At 40.9% G+C, this 23,890-nt stretch overlaps 1 protein-coding gene across 4 annotated transcripts in view; it reads left to right on the top strand.

Annotated features, from left to right (window-relative positions):
* Window positions 1–640: 640 nt before the first annotated feature.
* The window catches only part of TESPA1 (thymocyte expressed, positive selection associated 1), a 38,157-nt gene continuing 14,907 nt past the window's right edge, over window positions 641–23,890 (top strand). For 2 of the 4 annotated variants that reach the window (XM_014479015.2, XM_070369950.1), the window contains exons 1-7: window positions 641–789; window positions 13,033–13,240; window positions 14,428–14,470; window positions 19,812–19,861; window positions 20,734–20,787; window positions 21,539–21,575; window positions 21,852–21,950. In XM_014479015.2, coding sequence (XP_014334501.1) covers window positions 13,078–13,240; window positions 14,428–14,470; window positions 19,812–19,861; window positions 20,734–20,787; window positions 21,539–21,575; window positions 21,852–21,950 — 446 coding nt within the window. In that variant the 5' untranslated portion in view covers window positions 641–789; window positions 13,033–13,077. Of the gene's footprint in view, window positions 790–13,032; window positions 13,241–14,427; window positions 14,471–19,811; window positions 19,862–20,733; window positions 20,788–21,538; window positions 21,576–21,836; window positions 21,951–23,890 lie in introns of all 4 variants that reach the window. The other 2 variants (XM_070369949.1, XM_070369948.1) reach the window with 1 other exon arrangement.

Raw genomic sequence — 23,890 nt, 5'->3', positions numbered from 1 at the left:
GGAAGACATCTCCAGGCTGGGACAGATTTGGGGGTGAGAAATCAATCAGTCATTTAACAAGAAATACTTTGAATTGGTTTGAGCAAAAAATAAAACATTAAGAAGTCAACACAGAGAGACAGTTGTTTACAATGGTGCAGTATTTGAAAACAAGCTTCTGGGGACTTCATGAGAGTGTGAAAGAGTTATGAAAACAGATGCACTCTGGCTTAGAGGACTCTTCAGTTTGTGATGGGGCCGTAAGCATCTTCTCAGAAATAAATGTGAGATCATTTTAGGGAGAGAGCATTACCATTTTTAGACACTTCTCCTGCTGAGGACAGAAGCTTTACGTGAGGCAACGGAATTATTTGAGGCAGTTACATGGTTAGAAGACTTTTCCTGTACACATCCCTCAGTGAGCTGTACCTTCCCCTTAATAGGAAAAGATCTCCTATTGTCTCGGAAAGAGCATTGCAGATCTTGACGGGAAGGGCTCCTTAGTGGTGAGCTGCGGGGACCTCAGATATTTTGTTCTACAGTCAGTCTGCCGAGCTAAACAGAGGATGTGGCTGGGGTAGGAGGCGGGGACTGTGCATGTGTGTGTGTGTGTATGTGTGTTTGAGCATTTTCTCATTTCCGCTTCCCCTTTCAAGCCGGCAAAAGCAGTTTCATGAAGACAGAGAGAAAGGTGCGATATGCAATATGATACCTTCTCCTTGTCCTCGCCTCCATCCCAAAACAGGGGAAGGGCAGTGCCCAGCACTGACAACTGCATTGCCTCAAACTCAGCTCTCTACCAGTGGACAGGTGAGTACAACTTCCACCTCAGTTTTAAGACTGTGCTGATTTTGAATGATGCCAGGAGATGGGGAACTTCCCTGGTGGCTCAGCAGTAAAGAATCCATCTGCAATAAAGGAGACCCAGGTTCAGTCCCTGAATCAGGAAGATCCCCTGGAGTAAGGGGAAATGACAACCCACTCCAGTATTTTTACCTGGAAAATTCCATGGACAGAGAAGCCTGGAGGGCTACTGTCCATGGGGTCGCAAAAGAGTCGGACATAACTTAGCGACTAAACAACAACCGAAGACAGGGAGAAACATGTCAGAGAAAATCAGGCTGCAGAGAAGAGGGAAACATCAGGAGAAAAGCTCCCACATCCCTGACTTCAACCTTAAGAAATGCATCACTGTGCCTCTTGGAACATGGTCTCTTTGCTTTTTTTTTCCTTCCTGTTATCAGAGAGGTACTCTTGGCAGGGACATAAAACATGGGTTCCTTTGATGACCTGGTTAGTATTTAGGAATTCTTTCTCGCCTGAGAAGTTCCTCTCTGTGCCCTGCTGTCCTTACTTTTGCTTCATTTCAGTCTGGTTCTAGCTTTGAAAAGTTCTCAAGGAGAAAAGTTTCTTCCCTTCATCTGCTCTAGTATTCATAACTCTGACTCTCGAGAGTACCTAGCCTAAGTCAACTTTGCTTTTTGTGGATATGGCCTCTTTCTTCAAAAGCTGCAGAAGGTTGGTGAGGAGATAAACTATAGCCATATATGCTTGGGTGAGAGGAGAGGGAGAATTTATACAACTGGACAACACTGGACCAAATTTACTGGAAAACCCAAGATCAACAACCACCTCTCAGGTTGGTGTTCAAGCCGTACATCTCAGAGACGGATTGATGAATATATTGACCCCTTAATGATCTATGTAATCCTGAGTGAGGAGGAGGTCTGCTCCTCCAACACACCTGGTCTCAGCAGTAATCAGGCTGAGCATGTCACCACCTGCATGAGTTTGGGGGAAGGTAGAGGAGTGTGCTGGGGTTTTCCCATGCCCTGCTGGCTACTGAACCCACCAGTGGGTGGAGGAGCAGAGGTGAGTCCCCAGTACAGAACAAGGACAAGATGAAAGAGCCCCCCAGAAGGGATTTGATGAGACCAGGAGGGTTTAGAGGAGAGCCTCAGTGACTCCATCTACCACAAATGGCCCTGAATAGAGAGAAAAGAGAACTTTCTAGACTTCTAGACAGCATACAGTGGTACCCAGGATAGGAGATTGGCAGTTGCAGGATTTCAACTTTTTTGTCTAAGCTTGTTATTAGGCTTGAGTGATTAGACCTAAAGATCTGGTATAATTTTCCTATAACTTGAAGCATTATTATGAGGAGGGTAAGTCAGGTTTATTATCTGTCTCTACTGAGAATATCATCAGAGATAACTTGCTGAAGCTATGACAAGAGAGATAGAAAGGGGCTTTACAAATGGTTTTTTACTCACAGACACCCCAAGGAGTTTAGAAATTCTTTCCAACTGTACTAATAACTTTTTCTCATAACTCCTTTGCTCCACTGAAACTTAGATGGAGTTCAGTGATTAAACATAATGTAGTGGCCATGGAGACCCAACATAGTCATTTTGATTCATATTCTATTAGAAAAAGTAGAGGGGAAAAAAAAAGGAGAGGAAATTTATTCTCAGCTCAGATCATGATTCACATAATAAGAGAAATAGATCCGACATCTATCTCCACTTAATAACTGCCAAATGTTTACTGCCTAAAGGACAAGACCAAGGTTGGTATTCCAGTACCCATGGTACTACTACGTGTCTGGCCCATACCTGGGCCTACTGCAAAAAGCTTGAACACAGATTTTGAGAAGATGAAGAGAGGGTATAGATATTGTGAAAGAAAAAGAAGAGTAAATGTGAGTACCTGAAGGACAGAGTTTCATTACCAAGGAAATAATACTGAAGTATTAAAGATTGTAATTCACAGAACTAACTCGATGATCAAGACATCTGCTCATTCTCACTCCTGTTTCTAGACTGAACTGCCTGTAAACCAGTCCAAATGAACTGATGCCTCTTATTCTTGATGCCTGATGATAACCCATCCAGAGGAAAGAAATTAGTGTCTCCCAACATGGACAGCACAAGATTCCTTTTTTCCAAATGTACAACTTTAGTAAAGAAGAGAGAAAAAGAGTCTGTAGATGGTCTTCTTTCAGGATGCATTCAACTAAGCTTATTTGTGGGTAAGAGGGGAAGGAGGGAATGAAAAGAGAAGGGGAAAAGAGTTATAAAAGTGAATAGGCATTTTTCTTGGTTTTATTTATCAAATAGCATCCCTCTTTTCTCCTTGAATAGATTGAACTGCTCCCTTAGACCACAAGAATTCTCGAATGCAAAAATGCAGCACTCAGGGTAAATTTTGTTCTGATGGTCTTCCAAACAGCAGTGACACGGGAAAGGGTTACAGATTGGGAAGGCATTGCCTATCTGTGAAGGAACATGAGAGCTTGTGGCAGGTATGGAGAGCCTGGAGGTATGGAGAATGGCGGGCTGTCAGCCTGGCTTGAGGTGGAGTTTGTCCTATTCGAAAACCGAGAAATTGGCCGTCCTGGGATTTCCCACACCACCTTACAACAGTGGTGATGTCTGTCTTGGCAGTGACCGAGGATAAGATGTACCCACTGCGGAAGGTCTTACAGGCCCCATCATGGAAACTCCGTTTCCTTTTTCTCTCCTCCCACGCTTGTTTTCACTCTCAGTCCAATTCACAGGTACTGCTCAGGGTGTAGGCATAATTCAGAGAGAAGAGAAGAGAGGCCTGTCTGATACGTGTCCGAGGAGGAGGCCCAGAGTGCTGAAGAGAAAACCAGGGCTGGGTCTTAGAAACCAAGAGTGGAGGAGGAGGGCTGTGCAATATAGAGGAAGAAAGCACACACCTGGGGCTCAGAACTTGTGTGTGTTCCATTGATAACAGTCGGTATTCTGTGTGACTTCAGATAAGTCTCTCTCTGTCAGTTTCCTTAACTGCAAAATGAGGGATCGGGATTATATGATCTCTCTGATCCCTCTGAGTATTAAATAAGAACAAAGAACCTATTTACTGCTTATTTTTCATCTCTTCTTAACAGCATCGTCTTACTTTCATCCTCTGGATTTGGCACGCACTTCTGTACCCTGTCCCCTGGAGGAGGAAATGGCGACCCACTACAGTATTCTTGCCTGAAAACCCCATGGACAGAGGAGCCTGGTGGGCTACAGTCCATGGGGTTGCAAAGAGTCAGATATGATTGAGCACAAACATATCTCTACTCTACTAACCACTTCTTATTCCTTCTTTCCTTATTCCTGAAAATGTTCCAACTTTAGTGAATGATTTAGACTGAGAGAAAATTAACAATAATAATAACTATGTTTATTAAGCACCTCCTTTATACATCAGGGACTTAATATGCATTATCTGATTTTTAAATCCCAATAACCCAAGTCTGGTACTCTGTCTGTTTTATATATGAAAAAATTTAGGTTTAGAGGGGACAAGGAATTTCACCAAGGACACATACACAGTGAGTAGGCAGAACTGTGATTTCAAACAAGGTTTATTCTGATTCCACAGTGCACATTCTTTCTACAGTTTTCCTTCTCAAGAATTGACCATTCTTCCTAAACCCCTTCAAAACATCCCCATAGTAAGATATCTGTAACTGGAGCTGATATTTGGCAGGTTCAGATTGGTAGGCTATAATGGTTGTTAAAATATTAAAATATGTTCACATCAAATTATGATAAATATTCATTGTTTCAAGCCCTTTGAATGCCCATCACTAACTCAGCTACCCCAGTGCTTCCAACAAGACCCCCCAGGTGGCACCAAAAATTCAGTGCCACGCTAGCCATAGCACTTGTGGGACCCAGGCCAAGGACTCTGACTGGTGTCACCTCTGATTTTCCTGTGCTGCTAAATGTTCTGAATGCTACCACCATCTAAAAGTAATGTGAAATTCCAGGCAAACTCTCTTCTAAAGTAGAACGTAGGGTCTTGATTGCTATTAACCAAACAAAGTCACTCTTTTTTTGCTAAGATGATAGCAAAGTTGAGCCAAAATTACTTTTGGTTTGTCTGCCTCCTCTGTACTAGATTATAAGATGGAGAGTTTATGTAGCATGATGTGGAATAGAAAATTTACTAACATCGTTTCTCCTTCTTTTTATCCTAAATTGCATTTACTGCGGACATCTACATGGTGATCTTAGGTTATTCTCATATGCTATTACCAGTGGAAAGATGATACAACTAGAGTCAGATCAATGTGAATTTAAATCTCAGTACCACAAGATCTTAAATATATGACCTTGGATCACTCACATATCACTCTGAGCTTCAGATAACAGTAGTTAGCTCCAAGGAGACTGTGGGGATTAAGTGAAGTAGTTTGTGGAGAAGTTTTATGGGTAAATATAAGGAACTCTATACATCTCAGTTATTATGAATACCTATTACTTTGACTTGCCCATGTTAATATTAAGTGAACCTCAGACTACATTCCTTAGAAAAGAGATACTGGAAGTAAGTGATGATCTCAGTGTAGTAAAAATCACATACCCATAAAGATTTTCTCTGCTACAAAAGTTACTGCTTCTGCTGATGATTTTGGTGGGAGATTTTCCTTTCAAAGTTCTTAAACAACTCCCTAGTCTTAAACCACGAATGGTGACTCTTCTTGTCTAACTCCAATCCTATCTGCTGAAATTTTTTCTTTTAACTATAACATCCTCAGAACAAAGAGAATTTACTTCTTCTCCGTTTGGTTGTAGTCAGTTTCCAGAACACTCAACAGATGATGGAGAAATATTTGGGGAGTAAATCTCTAGAGAAATGTAGGGAAGGCAAAGACAAAGGACTGAAAATAGTAGCAGAAGGGGAAATAAGATTTTGGAGTGATTTAAGCAAGTAGCAATAAAGCCAGTGTGGCGTTTTTGTTGTTTTTTTTGGGGGGGTGTGGGGGGAAATAGTTAATGGAAATGTCAGAGAAAATTTATCAGACATCCATCCTTACAGAAGATAGATTAAATATAACATTATAATATAAACCAGCATTAAGAAAGATGGTACTCAAATCCCAAAGGAACTTTTGAACAAGGAGTAAAATTTACAATGGAAAATTCTGGAAGACAGTTTTTTTTCCATGTTTTTGTTTTTAGGATAGGAGGATTTGATAGTTTCAGCTTATAAATTCATTAAGACTTGTGTGGCCCTGCGTTCTAGCAACAAAGCCTTGGTGTGACTATGCCCCAAGCCTTCTTCCTCTTCATTACAAGGTATATAAAACATATACTGATACATTAGAATTTGAGACCATGTGGACCTGTCCTAGGACATAGACTAGATGAGGGTAATTTTTCAGCTCCAGTGCGATTCTTGCTTCTCTGCAGGTACAGTGTCTACTGAGCCCCTTCTGTTGTGAGGTACTGTGCAATGTCCTGAGTAAGATTTAGGGGAGAGGTTCAAGCATTGGTGGATAATGACAAGAAACGTAGGCACATATATCTTGCTGAACGTGACATAGGTACATGTGCTGGGTGCTAGAGGTGGGCAAGAGAGCAGAGATGACTTGAGGAGGTCTTCAAAGGATAGATAGCATATGGTTGTGTAGAGAGGAAGGTGGATAAGCCTGTATAAACTAAGGCAAAGGATCAGAGAAGTTCAAGAAGCTCCAGGGGTCCATGAGCTCTCCTGACTGAGTCACACTCCTTTGGTCTCCTTCTTTCAGCCTTCCTCATCCAGGCTTACCACTTTCACTAGGAAGTTTTAAGTCTGGAACCTCATGAAAGTGAAAGTGTTATACACTCAATCATATCTGTCTCTTTGTTACCTCATGGACCGTAGCCCACCAGGCTCCTCTGTCCATGGAATTCTCTAGGCAAGAATACTGGAATGGGTAATCATTCCCTTCTCCAGGGGATTTTCCAAACCCAGGGATCAAACCCGAGTCTCCTGCATTGGAGGCAGATTCTTTACTGTTTGAGTCACCAGGGAAGCCTTCATAAATTAGTATTAATTGAAAGTAAATTTGTTAAGTAGGAAGTAACTCCCGAGGCCACTGGACCATTTTCTAATTCTTACAGGAAAAACTACACAGATGCTTCTTTTGTACAGTATTGTTCCTACAAATATTTCAAACTCAACTAGAATAAATTCATAAATGTTACTATTAGAGGCAAACTCTACAATATTCATTGCCACTAATTCACTTTCTAGAGGACAAAGTCAATGCCCAAGTAGAAACCTGATTGACTTACCAGAAGTCAGTTAATTGGACAGCAAGTTTGGAAGAATGCCCAAGTCTCTAAACTCCCAGTAAGTGCTTTTTTCACTGCACCAAACTCCACTGTACACACAGGTGTGTGTTTTTGTATGACTTGTTTAGAGGAAATACCTCCATACCTTCTATTACAAGCCACCCCCGCCCCATACCTTCCAAGGTGCCATCCTGACAGCTGTGTGCATACATCCCTCAGTTCTAACACTCTCACTGTTGATGTGCTTGCCTGATAATCATTTGCCACTTCCTCCAGATTTCCACAAACACTCAGCTTCTTATCTTCCAGCAACATCACTTCCTTCTGCTACCACTAACCAGACAATTCTATTTCTTTCTGCCTCGGAATATTGCTGTACTTATGGTGTTCCCACACAATGCCCCATGAACCCATCTCTATAATCCAAGTGTGGCTGAGATTGGAGAAAACCAGTTAGATTCTGTTTAGGCAACAGGGACATAGCAGTGAATAACCCAGAGAAAAATCTCTGCCCTGGTGGAGCTTCTATTTTAATCAGAAGAGTAAATAATGAATTAGATTAACAAGTAAAATATAATGTTAGTGATAAGAACAATGAAGAAGGGAAGGAACTACGAGGAAGTGACTGTTTACTGGACACTGTGGAAGCCAGGCCTGGCTTCACAGAGAAATTGCTTGATAGCTGGGCTTCGCAGGTTGAGTGCGTCAAAGGCTGAGGTAGGGGGAAGACAGGGGAAAACAATGTGTGAAAAGCCTGGAGTTGAAAAAGAGATAAGCATTTTCAGGGGGCAGAGGGAAAATGAGTCTATATGAGTGTGATGTATTTTCCAAGAAGTAGGAGGAATACAGGATAGATTCACATCATGGAGGATGTTAAAACCCAAGTAGAGGCCTCCATAACTCATCTCAGGTAGTGAGATTCTGACACTGAGAAAATGAGCCCAGAGAAAGGGGATGAATTTGCCAAGGTTATACTTTTAGCAAGTGGCTGAATATGGGAATCCACGTCCCTTCTTTCTTTCCCTCCTTCCTTCACTTCTTCTTCCCTCCCTTCCCGACTTCCTTCTCTCACTTCTTTCCCTCTTTCTTTCCTTCCTCTCTGCCTGCCTTTATGACTTCCTTTTAAATTCCCCTCATCCCCAAATAAGTTCTGGTGAGCTGAAGATTTCCTGTGATTTAGGTGGGGTTCATTTGCTCTGGAAATTAAAGACAACAGGCCAGTCAGAAATTAAAGACAACAGGCAAGTCAACCTTTGGTATTTTCTTCCCCAGTCTGACTGATGCCAACCTATTAAATGCTTTGGATGGTGGTGCAGGACCAGGTAAATGCAGGCTAAGACAGCTTTTTAGACTCTTTCCCTAAATTCTTTACAGTGGCAGTTTCATCCTTGTTTTATCACCTCACAGCAGCTTTAGCCAAAGGACAACAAATTCTCTCTGCTATCGCTCTTTGCGGCTTCACTCTGCATCACAGGTTTCAGTCAATCATTTAATTTCCCCTCAAAGGCACTGGCTGTGGACAAAGAGCCCAGTGTCAAGGGTTAATAAAGTTGCATAGTGCCAACTACTATCTCTCCTCGGGGGAAAATATGCCTTAGGCTGAACCTAAAGTAAAAGAATTTAGATCAGACAGCAGTAATTACGTATCCTTTTCCTCTGAATATATTTTGTCTGTAACAAACAGAAGCATCCAAAACAATTTTATTGTCTTAGGAAGGCTTTTCTATTTAGGATGTTCTTTTCAAAAATAGCTATTTTAGTGCCTAAATTAATGCTTCACTGATGGTTTTTGTTTTTAAGAGTTTGAAAAGCAGGAGTCTCTGGAAACCGGCTCTCTTCTTATTTTTCCCCCTTTTATTTTTCCTAACTCTAACAGATAAAGGTGTAGGTATAGGTAGATATATTCCTAAGTATTTTATTCTTTTCGTTGCAATGGTGAATGGAATTGTTTCCTTAATTTCTCTTTCTGTTTTCTCATTATTACTGTATAGGAATGCAAGGGATTTCTGTGTGTTGATTTTATATCCTGCAACTTTACTATAACCATTGATTAGTTCTAGTAATTTTCTGGTGGAGTCTTTAGGGTTTTCTATATAGAGGATCATGTCATCTGCAAATAGTGAGAGTTTTACTTCTTCTTTTCCAATTTGGATTCCTTTTATTTCTTTTTCTGCTCTGATTGCTGTGGCCAAACCTTCCAAAACTATGTTGAATAGTAATGGTGAAAGTGGGCACCCTTGTCTTGTTCTGACTTTAGAGGAAATGCTTTCAATTTTTCACCATTGAGGATAATGTTGCTGTGGGTTTGTCATATATAGCTTTTATTATGTTGAGTATGTTCCTTCTATTCCTGCTTTCTGGAGAGTTTTTATCATAAATGGGTGCTGAATTTTGTCAAAGGCTTTCTCTGCATCTATTGAGATAATCATATGGTTTTTATTTTCAATTTGTTAATGTGGTGTATTACATTTATTGATTTGGATATTGAAGAATCCTTGCATCCCTGGGATAAAGCCCACTTGGTCATGGTGTATGATCTTTTAATGTGTTGTTGGATTCTGATTGCTAGAATTTTGTTTAGGATTTTTGCATCTATGTTCATCAGTGATATTGGCCTGTAGTTTTCTTTTTTGTGGGATCTTTGTCAGGTTTTGGTATTAGGGTGATGGTGGCCTCATAGAATGAGTTTGGAAGTTTACCTTCCTCTGCAATTTTCTGGAAGAGTTTGAGCAGGATAGGTGTTAGCTCTTCTCTAAATTTTTGGTAGAAATTCAGCTGTGAAGCCGTCTGGACCTGGGCTTTTGTTTGCTGGAAGATTTTTGATTACAGTTTCAATTTCCGTGCTTGTGATGGGTCTGTTAAGGTTTTCTATTTCTTCCTGGTCGAGTTTTGGAAAGTTGTACTTTTCTAAGAATTTGTCCATTTCTTCCTCGTTGTCCATTTTATTGGCATATAATTGTTGATAATAGTCTCTTATGATCCTTTGTATTTCTGTGTTGTCTGTTGTGATCTCTCCATTTTCGTTTCTAATTTTATTGATATAACAATTATAAATATATATGCACCCAACACGGGAGCACACATAGTATGTAAGACAAATGCTAACAAGTATGAAAGGAGAAATTAACAATAACACAATAATAGTGGGAGACTTTAATACCCCACTCACACCTATGGATAGATCAACTAAACAGAAAATTAACAAGGAAACACAAACTTTAAACGATACAATAGACCAGTTAGACCTAATTGATATCTATAGGACATTTCATCCCAAAACAATGAATTTCACCTTTTTCTCAAGCGCACAAGGAACATTCTCCAGGATAGATCACATCCTGGGCCATAAAGCTAGCCTTGGTAAATTCAAAAAAATAGAAATCATTCCAAGCATCTTTTCTGACCATAATGCAGTAAGATTAGATCTCAATTACAGGAGAAAAACTATTAAAAATTCCAACATATGGAGGCTGAACAACACGCTGCTGAATAACCAACAAATCACAGAAGAAATCAAAAAAGAAATCAAAATTTGCATAGAAACGAATGAAAATGAAAACACAACAACCCAAAACCTGTGGGACACAGTAAAAGCAGTCCTAAGGGGAAAGTTCATAGCAATACAGGCACACCTCAAGAAACAAGAAAAAGTCAAATAAATAACCTAACTCTACACCTAAAGCAACTAGAAAAGGAAGAAATGAAGAACCCCAGGGTTAGTAGAAGGAAAGAAATCTTAAAAATTAGAGCAGAAATAAATGCAAAAGAAACAAAAGAGACCATAGCAAAAATCAACAAAGCCAAAAGCTGGTTCTTTGAAAGGATAAATAAAATTGACAAACCATTAGCCAGACTCATCAAGAAACAAAGGGAGGTGTAGGTATAAGGATGGAGTGTTTATGGCAGCTGCAGGGATGAGGGGTGGTCCCACCTCCACCTGTTCACTGTGGAAGTTGTGACTGCAGCTGGTGGAGAAGAGGCAGGAGGACAGAGTATAAGCAAATTACAGTATATTAGCCTCAAATCTTTTAAGCTGTATTTGCACAGTTGAATGATTCATTCCCTCTGATTTCCTCTTCAAATAAGTGGCTTGTGCCATCGGAATGCATCACTTGGAAAAACACACAAGTGTTGATCAGGCAGTGTTAAATGAAATATTAGCACACTGATGAACTGGGGAATTAACTCAGAGCCAGGGGAAAACCCAAGATGACAAATTAGAAGGTGATGATTCTAAAGGTGGTAACTGCTAATTGATCCAGAAATTCCAGAAAAGAAACATCTACATCTGCTTCATCAACTGCACTAAAACATTTGACTGTGTGGATCACAAAAAACTGGAAAATTCTTAGAGATGGGAGTACCAGAACGCCTTACCTGCCTCCTGAGAAACCTGTATGCAGGTCAAGAAGCAACCATTAGAATCAGACATGAAATGACTGGTTCAAAATTGGGAAAGGAGTGTGACAAGGCTGTATATTGTCACCCTTGTCACCCCGCTTATTTAACTTATATGCAGAGTACATCATGCAAGATGCTGGGCTGGATTAATCACAAGTGGGAATCAAGACTGCCAGCAGAAATATCAATAACCTCAGATATGCAGATGATACCACTATAATGGCAGAAAGTGAAGAAAAACTAAAGAGCCGCTTGATGATGGTGAAAGAGGAGAGTGAAAAAGCTGGCTTGAAATTTAACCTTAAAAAAACTAAGATCATGGCATCTGGTCCCATCACTTCACAGCAAATTGAAGGGGGAAAAGTGGAAGCACTGACGGATTTTATTTCCTTGGGCTCCAAAAGCACTGCAGAAGGTGACTGCAGCCATGAAATTAAAAGATGCTTGCTCGTTGGAAGGAAAGCTATGACAAACCTAGATAGCATATTAAAAAGCAGAGACACCACTTTTATGCTAACAAAGGTCCGTATAGTCAAAGCTATGGTTTTTCTAGTAGTCATGTATGGGTGTGAGAGTTGGACCACGAAGAAGGCTGTGAAGCAATGAATTGATGCTTTTGAACCATGGTGCTGGAGAAGAGCTTTGAGAGTCCCTTGGACTTCAAGGAGATCAAACTGGTCAACATTAAATGAAATCAACCTTGAATATTCATTGAAAGAACTGATGCTGAAATTGAAGCTCCAATACTTTGGCCACTTGATGTGAAGAGCCAACTCAATAGAAAAGACCCTGATGCTGGGAAAGGTTGAAGGAAAAAGGAGAAGAGGGTGACAGCAGATGAGATTATTGGGCTGAATCACCAACTCAATGGACATGAATTTGAGCAAACTCCGGGAGACAGTGAAGGACAGGGAAGCCTGGTGTGCTACAGTCCATGGGGTCACAAAGAGTTGGACATGACTTAGTGACTGAGCAACAACAATAACAACAGTGTCTCCGTGTTGTTTTTATTATGGGATTCTCCCACCCCCATTTCCCCCAGAGAATTCCTATTTTAAACAGGAAACAAGACAAGCCCAGAATGACTGTAGTTAGAGTGACATCCTGGTTGTGAGACCTTTAGAAAATTGGTTTAACCTTTGAGATCTAATTTTTCCCCTTTCATATATCTTTATGAAGATCAAATAAAGTGAAATTTACACATTTCAAATTTAAAGATATTTTCATTTCAATGGAATATTCTGGGAGACAAAATTCTTAAGAATTAAAGAAAATGTTTTCTAATACGGCAGCTAACCTATCATGAGAGGCAGCCCTTTCTCATTGTCCCTTAAATCATACGATGTTTCAAGTTTTCAGATTTGAAGAAATCTGAAATTGCCCTGGTGTTTAGGTTGTTCAGAGCATTCCTTTTTTTTTCTTTGAAGAACCAGACATCTCCTCCCAGCTCCTGAATAGGCAGAGGGTTATGCTCCTTTGTGCAGAGCTGGGAAAATGTGGAGGCAACCCTGGGGGGGGTGGATTCTGAACACAGGATGATGGTGTATCACTGTGTTCCAACTCTCAGGATAGCATCTCTGTGGCCAGAGGCCCTGAAGTCTGAATCAGCGCCATGGAGGGCTCTGTGCTGAGCCCCACATCCTGGGAGAGACGCAGGGCCTGGCTCCGTCAGAGCCGGCACTGGCAGACCCAGGTCCTGGAGGAGGAGGCTGTAGCGGCCCTGCAGAATGTCCCAGATGCCGAGCCCTCTGGCATGGATGACGTTTTCCAGGAAGGTAAGGAGGCCAAACAGAGAGGCATATTGTCTTGAGATAGGGAATATGTGGCAGATGCCCAGGTCTGCCGTGAGGGCAGAGGGTCCCCAGTTTCTTCCCTGATAGCTTGGTTGGTAAAGAATCTGCCTGTAATGCAGGAGATCCCGGTTTGAATCCTGGGTTGGGAAGATCCCCTGAAGAAGGGAGAGGCTACCCACTCCAGTATTCTTGGGCTTCCCTTGCGGCTCAGCTGGTAAAGAATCTGCCTGAAGTGAGGGAGGCCTGGGTTCGATCCTCGGGTTAGGAAGATCTCTGGAAAAGGGAAAGGCTACCCCCTCCAGTGTTCTGGCCTGGAGAATTCCACGAATTGTATAGTCCATGGAGTTGCAAAGAGTCGGACACAACTGAGCGGCTTTCACTCTCTCTCCATGTGGCTCATTTTGACTGGGTTAAATGAGCTAAAGGGAAGATCATAAAGACAGTAATGTAAGGTATGAATTGTGTACAAAAGAAAGGGCATAAGATTGAGAAAGAGGAAGAGGTGCACTTTTGCGTCGTTTTGAGTATTTGTGAGGACCCCAGGCCAGGTATCTCTGTGAATGTTTAGAGTGTTTCTATGTTGAATGTGTGACAAAGCTACACTCAATCTTGGTGCCTGGACTCTGGCTGCTGCTCAGTTGCTGATGTGACCTTTGGCAAGTCACTCACCCCTCTAGAACATACTTGTCTAATTGAAGTATTAGTACCTGAAATAGTAATATTACCTTTTCCACATGCATCTCAGAACTTCTTGGAGGTTCAAATGATGCTACAGACATGATTGAAAAATAAAAAATAAATCTTATGTAAATATGCCTACCCTTGCTTATTTGATAGGAAACAAAAAGGACAAAAGCAAAATTGTGCTGGTTTTTCTTGTTTTTTCTTTCTTTTTTCTTTAAACAGAATAATCTACCCCTGCTCCCAAACCTTGGAGTATTTCCCAAGTTTCTGGGAGAAAGGGGGCCCAGAGGCCAAGAGAAAAGAGATGTCCACTGTTTTTTTTACATGGGTATATCACTCTTGTATCTTAAGGAAAAGTTTTATGGGAATAAAAAGGGTTCATGAGGTGGCTTGAATAAGGATAAATTTGTGGAACAGGGTGAGTTCCAGGGAGGAAGTCTGATATCCTTCAGTCCCCACAGTGATCCGATATCTGACTTTTCTAGGAAATCCAATCAACAAGATTGAAGACTGGCTGCAAGATTGTGGGTAAGTACCAGCAAAGTGGTGTGTTGAGCATGGTTGGTGGTTGGGTGTCCTGATTGGAGGACTCAAAGACAGGGACATGAGTTTTAATTGGGCCTAATAATTAGAAGTGATGTTGAAATGAGTGAGAGGGGTCTGTAAAGAATTGAGTGAGTGTGGGGGTTAGGGCTGTGAGTCAAGTGCCTCTCTGGGCTGAGACTAAGTTAGGGTGAAGGTCTGGAAACACAGACTGGATCTGGTCTAAAACCAAGAAGGATGGAAATTGGCAGCCATAGTGAATGACGGCTAAATTCCAGACCCCTGCTCCATTACTTTTCCCTTTGGATCAGAGTCTTACACTGTGTGACAGAAGAGGAGTTAAAAACCTAACTGTTCTTATGATCAAAGTAATTCATCATTATGAATCATTATATTGTTTACTTCTACAACAGAACACAGGAAGGGCTAAGCATTTACCCTAGTTATTCAAAGCATTGACTAAGTGGAATAGGTACTTCAAGGCAGATTGTAGTATTTCTTTCCTGAGAAACTCTTAAAATTTGAGGCCTCACACCCCCAACAGGCTGTCCCATTTTAGGCTCAGTCTACTCAGACACAGAGGGAAAGCTTCTGTGACCTGTTTAAGTATGATCACTTGTGTGATAATGAATTCTCAGAACTTAAAATCTACTGCCTGCTCTTTATTTCCTCTCCAGAAATGTCTCTAGCTTGATATAGCCTTTCATCTAAACTCATTTATTAACATAAAAATAAGCCCATCCTGGTTGATTTGGTAGGAAATAAATAGCACTGCATAATCCAAGGTTGTTTATTTTAACTCTACCCTGGCAGGTAAGGCCAGGAAGGATTTATTTTGTTTTGTTTGTTGTTGTTGTTTATTAAACACATTGTCTTTATTGATTGTCATAATCTGGTTCAAAATTTTTTTACTTCAAAAGTCAATTAAGGGTAATCAAAATACAGGGAATTGAAGGGATGATGTTAATGGGAATGCTTGCAGGTTTGGGTGTGTAAGAACTGTCCCAGGATTTAAAATGCTTCCCACAGTTCAATACTCCTTTGTACTCTTTGTTTATGAATTCAGTATATAGGAAGAGCAGTAACTTGGCCCTTCTATGTCAGAATGAAATGATGCTAAGGGACCTTTCAATGCAAATATGGAGAGGAGCAAACTCTGGATCTAGTCTCTAGTCATTGATTTTATGTCCTAAGCAATAACTCATGAAAGGCCTGGGACTTGGATGAGGGCTGTGAAATGTCAGACCATCATTCTCAGTGAGAAGACGTCAACAGATCCAGGCTTTTGTCCATATTTCTGTTGTGTATCCCACATATGCAAAGAAAAGCAAGGGTCAGCCTGAGCTGGTCCTCATATATAGACTATAGAAATGCCTACTAGAGCACAACTAGAAAATAGAAACAAAGGATGCGCACCCAACAAATCTTGTGTTACCAAATTTTGTTTTGGACAAATAAGGAATTTTATCAGTGGGATTTTAATGTAAATTTTATTGAAGTATAGTATACACATCAGTAGAATTTTTCTTTTTAATATGAATTGTACAACTCAATGAATATAAGCTCCAGCTATGGTAGATGAATACATTCTAGTGACCAGTGCTGTACAACGTGGTACCTGTAGTTAACAATATGGTATTGGGCACTTCAAAATTTGTGTAGAGGGTAGATCCCATGTTAAGTGTTCTTATTTCAAAAAAAAGTCAAAGGGAAATGAAGATACCCTGGGAATTGTTGGATATGTCTGTTTCTTCGATTGGTGATGGATGGTATCACAAGTGTTTACATATGTCCAAGCTTATCAAGTTACACATGTTAAATATGTGCTGTTTCTTGTATATCAATTGTACCTCCAAAAAAAACTTGTTAAAATAAGAGCAATATAAATCATTGAAGTATAAAATATTTACTGAAAAATAAGTGAGGATTTAAGTATATGGCTCAGTGAATTTTCTCGAAGGGAATAGAGTGATGAAATCTGAAAAATCTGAAGTGAAACATTGCCCACACTCCAGAAGCCCCTTGTGTCCTGTTCCATTCACTGCCCTACTTCCAAGGGTAACCAGTACCCTGACTTGTAGCATCATAGATAAGTTTTGTACTTTTTAAGCTTTATATAAAGGGAATCATACTATATGCACTTTTTTATGTGTGCTTCTTTTGTTCAGCCTTAAGTTTGCGATGTTCATCCATGCATTTTCACCCAGCAATAGGTCCTTCTTTTTAATTGTGTAGCCCTGTCCATCTATCCATCATGGAAATTATCCACTTTAAAATAACTAGAGATTTGGGAGTCTCCTGATTCTGGGTTATTATATATATTATTTCTTTTGGTGAATATATATAGGCATTTCCATTGATGGCATACCTAGCAATGCAACAATAGTATGTTTTATTGTAGTCATATTAATAGTGGGCTTTAGTAGTTGCATTACTGTGTACTGACAGCACAAGCATTAAATGGAACAGTAGATCTTGTCATTCTAGTAGTTGACTGCATTCAGATCAGATCAGTCGCTCAGTCGTGTCCGACTCTTTGCAACCCCATGAATCGCAGCACACCAGGCCTCCCAGTCCCTCACCAACTCCTGGAGTTCACTCAGACTCACGTCCATTGAGTCAGTGATTCCATCCAGCCACCTCATCCTCTGTCGTCCCCTTCTCCTCCTTCCCCCAATGCCTCCCAGCATCAGAGTCTTTTCCAATGAGTCAACTCTTCGCATGAGGTGGCCAAAGGACTGGAGTTTCAGCTTTAGCATCATTCCTTCCAAGGACATCCCAGGGCTGATCTCCTTCAGAATGGACTGGTTGGATCTCCTTGCAGTCCAAGGGACTCTCAAGAGTCTTCTCCAACACCACAGTTCAAAAGCATCAATTCTTCGGCGCTCAGCCTTCTTCACAGTCCAACTCTCACATCCATACATGACCACAGGAAAAACCATAGCCTTGACTAGACGAACCTTTGTTGGCAAAGTAATGTCTCTGCTTTTGAATATGCTATCTAGGTTGGTCATAACTTTCCTTCCAAGGAGTAAGCGTCTTTTAATTTCATGGCGGCAGTCACCATCTGCAGTGATTTTGGAGCCCAGAAAAATAAAGTCTGACATTGTTTCCCCATCTATTTCCCATGAAGTGGTAGGACCGGATGCCATGATCTTCGTTTTCTGAATGTTGAGCTTTAAGCCAACTTTTTCACTCTCCACTTTCACTTTCATCAAGAGGCTTTTGAGTTCCTCTTCACTTTCTGCCATAAGGGTGGTGTCATCTGCATATCTGAGGTTATTGAGATTTCTCCCGGCAATCTCGATTCCAATTTGTGTTTCTTCCAGCCCAGCGTTTCTCATGATGTACTCTGAATATAAGTTAAATAAACAGGGTGACAATATACAGCCTTGACGAACTCCTTTTCCTATTTGGAACCAGTCTGTTGTTCCATGTCCAGTTCTAACTGTTGCTTCCTGACCTGCATACAAATTTCTCAAGAGGCAGATCAGGTGGTCTGGTATTCCCATCTCTTTCAGAATTTTCCACTGTTTATTGTGATCCACACAGTCAAAGGCTTTGGCATAGTCAATAAAGCAGAAATAGATGTTTTTCAGGAACTCTTTTGCTTTTTCTATGATCCAGCGGATGTTGGCAATTTGATCTCTGGTTGCTCTGCCTTTTCTAAAACCAGCTTGAACATCAGGAAGTTCACGGTTCACGTATTGCTGAAGCCTGTCTTGGAGAATTTTGAGCATTACTTTACTAGCGTGTGAGATGAGTGCAATTGTGCAGTAGTTTGAGCATTCTTTGGCATTGTCTTTCTTTGGGATTGGAATGAAAACTGACCTTTTCCAGTCCTGTGGCCACTGCTGAGTTTTCCAAATTTGCTGGCATATTGAGTACAGCACTTTCACAGCATCATCTTTCAGGATTTGGAATAGCTCAACTGGAATTCCATCACCTCCACTAGCTTTGTTCATAGTGATGCTTTCTAAGGCCCACTTGACTTCACATCCCAGGATGTCTGGCTCTAGGTCAGTGATCACACCATCACTGAATAAAGAAGACTTATTTAAGAACAGCTCCAATGGCTGCTTTCCAGTCAGTTTCCCTATTAACTCGCTTTAGCAACTCTCTATTCCAGCCTCCATTTGAGATTATATTCAAAGCATCATGTGCAAGTTCCATTTTTTAAACTTTCAGGAAAGCCAACTATAAAACTCACAACACATCAGTGCTCAAAGTGAACTTACTGCTGCTAAGTCGCTTCAGTCGTGTCCGACTCTGTGTGACCCCATAGACAACAGCCCACCAGGCTCCCTGTCCCTGGGATTCTCCAGCCAAGAATACTGGAGTGGGTTGCCATTTCCTTCTCCAATGCATGAAGGTGAAAAGTGAAAGTGAAGTAGCTCAGTCCTGTCCAACTCTGAGCGACCCCATGGACCACAGCCTACCGGGCTCCTCCATCCATGGGATTTTCCAGGCAAGAGTACTGGAGTAGGGTGCCATCACCTTCTCCACAAAGTTAACTTAGAAAATGATAATATCTAGGCCTCTAAATCCCCTTACTTAATATATTTGAGAACATAGCAGCAGCAAGGAGCCACGACTGGAATCCAGGTACTCTGTTCCCCATTCAAAGGTTTTTCATAGACAACTTCATTCACTTGCTTCAGACAGTGAATCTCTTCCTTGTTTAAGCTGTTTCTCACTACCGTGTATGCTGACTTCCATCTGTTCTTGTGGAGATAGTGAATGTTTGATAAAGCACATATCTCAAAATGTAGAAACATAATCTTTAACCAAAATGCTGTTCCGACTGCTTCCTGAAAGACATGATATTCACCAAGAAAGGAGCTCAGAGGAAAGGAAGGAGAGGTGGGTAAATAAGATGATCTCCTAAAAGATTTTTTCTTAGTCTCAATATTTGCATTTGTAATGGAAAGTTTATGGCACTCAAACCCCTGCTTCTGTAAATAGATTTATCCAGTTTTGTTTCCATATTCTTTCTTTCCTAGCTTCTGAAGAATTATTGCTAAGCTGACTTGGGGCACTGTGGTCAGCATGATGGCTGCTGCTGCTGCTGCTGCTGCTAAGTTGCTTCAGTCACTTCCGACTCTGTGCAACCCCATAGATGGCAGCCCAATTTAAAATATGGGGCCCGCTGACTACCACTATGGATTTGTCAGTCAAATCATCACTCTCCATTTTCTTCAACATAAAAGTGATTTAAATACTACTGACTCTCATTAGAAAATTATACAAACTTGTGGGAGATATTTGAAGAAAAGCCCCTTTGAAAACATAGTGATTTCAACCTGTGTTTCTTTTTGGTTTTTAGATACTCTGAAGAAGGGTTTTTTGAGGAAGCAGGACAGTTGAACTACAATGGTAAGTAGAGGCTCTATTCTTTCTTCTGTTCATCCACCTTAGACAGTGACATCACTGTGTGTGTGTACATGCACATGCATATGAGTGCATAAGATGCTATCTTTTCACTGCCTGCAGAACACCTATTAATGGTCATAAGGCAATCCAGGAGGCCCAGAAGATAGTGTTGGCTGAGAGCCCACAGGCTGACTAGTCCTCAAAGGTTATCTTCTGTTAGTGGTTGCTCAGCTAATAATCAGAGAAGGCAATGGCAATCCACTCCAGTACTCTTGCCTGGAAAATCCCATGGACGGAGGAGCCTGGTAGGCTAACAGTCCATGGGGTTGCGAAGAGTCAGACACGACGGACCGACTTCACTTTCACTTTTTACTTTCATGCATTGGAGAAGGAAATGGCAACCCACTCCAGTGTTCTTGCCTGGAGAATCCCAGGGACGAGGGAGCCTGGTGGGCTGCTGTCTCTGGGGTCTCACAGAGTCGGACACGACTGAAGCAACTTAGCAACAGCAGCAGCAGCTAATAATCACTGCTATGGAAAAAGAGCTTTGTAAAATGTGTGTGTCTGTGTATGTATGTTTATGTATCTGAGTGCATACCTCCATGTGCTAATTCTTTGATAAAGGACTGTGTACTTGACTATGTGATTTGGGGACATATTAATTATAGGTAATTTTACAAAACAAAAAAAAATTTTACATGATTATTTTTAATCAGAATTATGAATGTGATTTCTGTATATGTATGGCTGGGGTTGTTTTGCAAATGTGTGGATGTATGATGTGATTGTGTGGTTGTAGATGTGTATATAAGTGTGTAAGCATGCGTGTGAGTCCAAGCCTGATTTTCTGCAGCCCTTGCCTCATTATTTGATAGGGTGCCCCAGCCATGGAACCAGCTTTGAAGATGACTTGAGCCTTGGAGCAGAGGGTAAGTGGCACAGCTCTCTCAGGTTGGGATTGAAGAAGCAGCTATCCACTGGATGAATGAAGATAGACTGGAAGGGGAGAACTGCAGAAAGAAGCAGCCCATCCCTGGCATCTTCTCTGCAGGGAAAGAGCAATCCCATATGATCTAATGGAAAACTCAGAAAGCATCACATGCCCAGAAATGTCTGCTCACCATCCTATCAAGACATTTACTGGTTCATCATTGGAGCTTTCCTTTGGCCCCTAGGAAGATAATACATAAAATCACCCTAGAGTTGGCTGCCCAGACATCTTTGAAATGGTTTTCTATATAGAAGACCCAAGCAGCCTGAGTACTGGGTGTAAGAGAGAGATTACATTGGAGGAAGATAAAGGCTAAAATGAAGGATGGAGGTACATCAACCCACCTGTGTCTTCTGGGACCCTTAGAGACCCAAGTGGTGAGACAGGAACACTAGCCTGGGGGCCTGAATGACTCTGTCCTCCTCAGGACAGAGAAACTCTTGTCTGGACACCAGGCATGGTTCAGAAGTTTGGAGGCATGGGGCCAGTTTTTCTCTGCCATGTCTGTCCCCCTTCCAGGTCTATGTTTGATAATCTTCATATACTTTCCTAAAGAAAAGGGTTCATAGGGTTTATGGGCCTGTAGTAGTAGCAGAGAGGAACAGAAGGGGCCGAGGTTTCAGTTCAGAGGGGCAGCTCAGATGATTTTCCTTTCCCCTTCTAACTTTGTCTTTCTGTTACTTGTCCAGCCACACTGTTGGCCGCCAGCAGCAAACTCTACTCCAGGTAAGTGTTAGTTTCAGCCAGGCTGAGTGATATCTCCTTCAGGAGCTACTGAACTGGGGTGGGTGTCAGAGTCCAAGAGATTAAAAACAAAGAGCTGCAGTTTCACAATAGAGAGTGAAATTTCCAACCAGAAATGAGACCATAGATTCAGTTTTTACAGTAGATGGTTCAAACATACCCAGCAGGGAGTGACTGTGCCCTGCAGGGCATGTCTGGAAGCCAGAGTACAGACTGATTGCTCACAAGATTAGTGTGTCTTAGCATTGATCCCTGCAGGAGCTTCCTGGAGACATCCCGGCCCGGACAGCTACTAGATCTTGGCTGCAGTTTGGCTTCCAGCAGCATGACTGGTGGGACCAACAAGACTAGTTCAAGGTAGGTACCAAGTTTGGCAGGGTTATAAGGTCAGGGAAGATGAGAGGCAGAAGAGACTGGAACTTAGAATCATTGCCAGTTTTTTTCTGGGATATATTATTACTAGCGCTTTTATGCAGTCACATACTTGACAAGGGTGACAGCATGCTTCAAGAATAGCAGGGATGCACAAATACCTACTACTCAGAGCTGGTTGCTGTGTGTAAAATACAGGTGTCTCCTCCCCTGAACTTTGTACCCCAGGAAGTGTAATATTGGTCCAATCACATTTCCAGGACTTATAATAAGTTCTCAGTAAACAATCAGTTGGATATCAATTTCAGCAAACTCTCAGAGATAGTGAAGGACAGGGAAACCTGGCATGCTGCAGTCCGTGGGTTGCAAAGAGTTGGACATGACTTAGTGACTGAACAACAACAAAACAATCAATAAGTGTATCCATTAATTGATTGATCAATTGATGTGATAAAATATTGATTCATTCAAGCAATTTTGTATCTCCAAATTCAGGCCAGGCAATGACTGTATGGAATTTGAAAATCAAGTAGATAAAAAGTTTGCCTGAAGGAGCTCAACAATTCTATAGGGTGAAAAAAAAAATACACACCAATAACTCTAAAACAAGGTGGAAAATGATGAGAACTAGTGTGCTATTATAAAAATTGTTTGGAATTTGGAGTCAAAGTTTGAATCTCAAACCTGGTTCGCAGACTTATTAGCTTATTTACTATTTTTAGTGATTTGTACTCACTGAGCCTTACACCCCAATTCAGTTAACATAGAATCTCTGGGGTGAGACTCAAATGTCTGCATTTAAAAGAAAACTTTTTTTGAAGTACATTTGATTTACAATGCTTCAAATGTACCACAAAGTGATTCAAATATATATATATATATATATTCTTATTCAGATTCTTAGGTTATTACAAGATATTGAGTATAGTGTCCTATGTTGTACAGTAGGTCCTTATTGTTTACCCATTGTATATATAGTAGCATATATGTGTTAATCCCAAACTCCTAACTTATCTCTCATCCCTTGCTATCCCCTTTGGTAACCATAAGCTTGTTTTCTATGTCTGTGAGTCTATTTCTATTTTGTAAATAAGTTCATTTGTATCATTTTTTTGGATTCCACATGTAAGAAATATCATATGATATTTATCTTTCTCTGACTTACTTCACTTAGTATAATAATTTCTAGATCTGTGTTGCTGCAAATGGTTTTATTTCAATCTTTTTTATGGCTGATATATACCACATCATTTTTCCCTTGATTTTCTGGTTTTTAATTTATTCATTCTTAATCAGAGAATAATTGCTTTACAATATTGTGTTGGTTCCTGCCACACATCAGCATGAATCGGCCATTGGTATATGTCCCCACCCCTTGAACCTCCCTCCCACCTCCTACCTGATCCCACCCCTCTAAGTTGTCACAGGGCGCCAGGTTTGAGCTCCTTTTGATTTAGAGCAAATTCTCATTGGCTGTTTTACTTATGGTAACGCACGTATTTCCATGCTACTCCCTCAGTTCGTTCCACCCTCTCCTTGCCCTGTGTCCACAAATTTGTTCTCTATGTCTACATCTCCATTGCTGCTCTGCCAATAGGTTCCATATATGTGTGTGTGTGTGCATGTGTGTGTGTGTTAATATATTTTTTTTCTCTTTCTGACTTACTTCATTCTGTATAATAGGCTTCAGGTTCATCCACTTCATTAGAACTGACTCAAATGCATTCCTTTTATGGCTTAGTAATATTCCACTATATATATATATATATATATATATATATATATACACCACAACTAGCCTATAGTTGTAAGGGTTAGAGTTAGAGTTAGGGTTAGGGTATCTCTATATATACCACAACTTCTTTACCCATTCGTCTGTTGATGGACATCTAGGTTGCTTCCATGTCCTAGCTATTGTAAACAGT

The sequence above is a fragment of the Bos mutus genome, chromosome 5, assembly GCF_027580195.1.
Source record: "Bos mutus isolate GX-2022 chromosome 5, NWIPB_WYAK_1.1, whole genome shotgun sequence".
Taxonomy (NCBI): Eukaryota; Metazoa; Chordata; class Mammalia; order Artiodactyla; family Bovidae; genus Bos; species Bos mutus.
The sequence above is the reverse complement of the archived record's forward strand: the minus strand, read 5'-3'. Positions and strand labels throughout refer to the sequence as shown.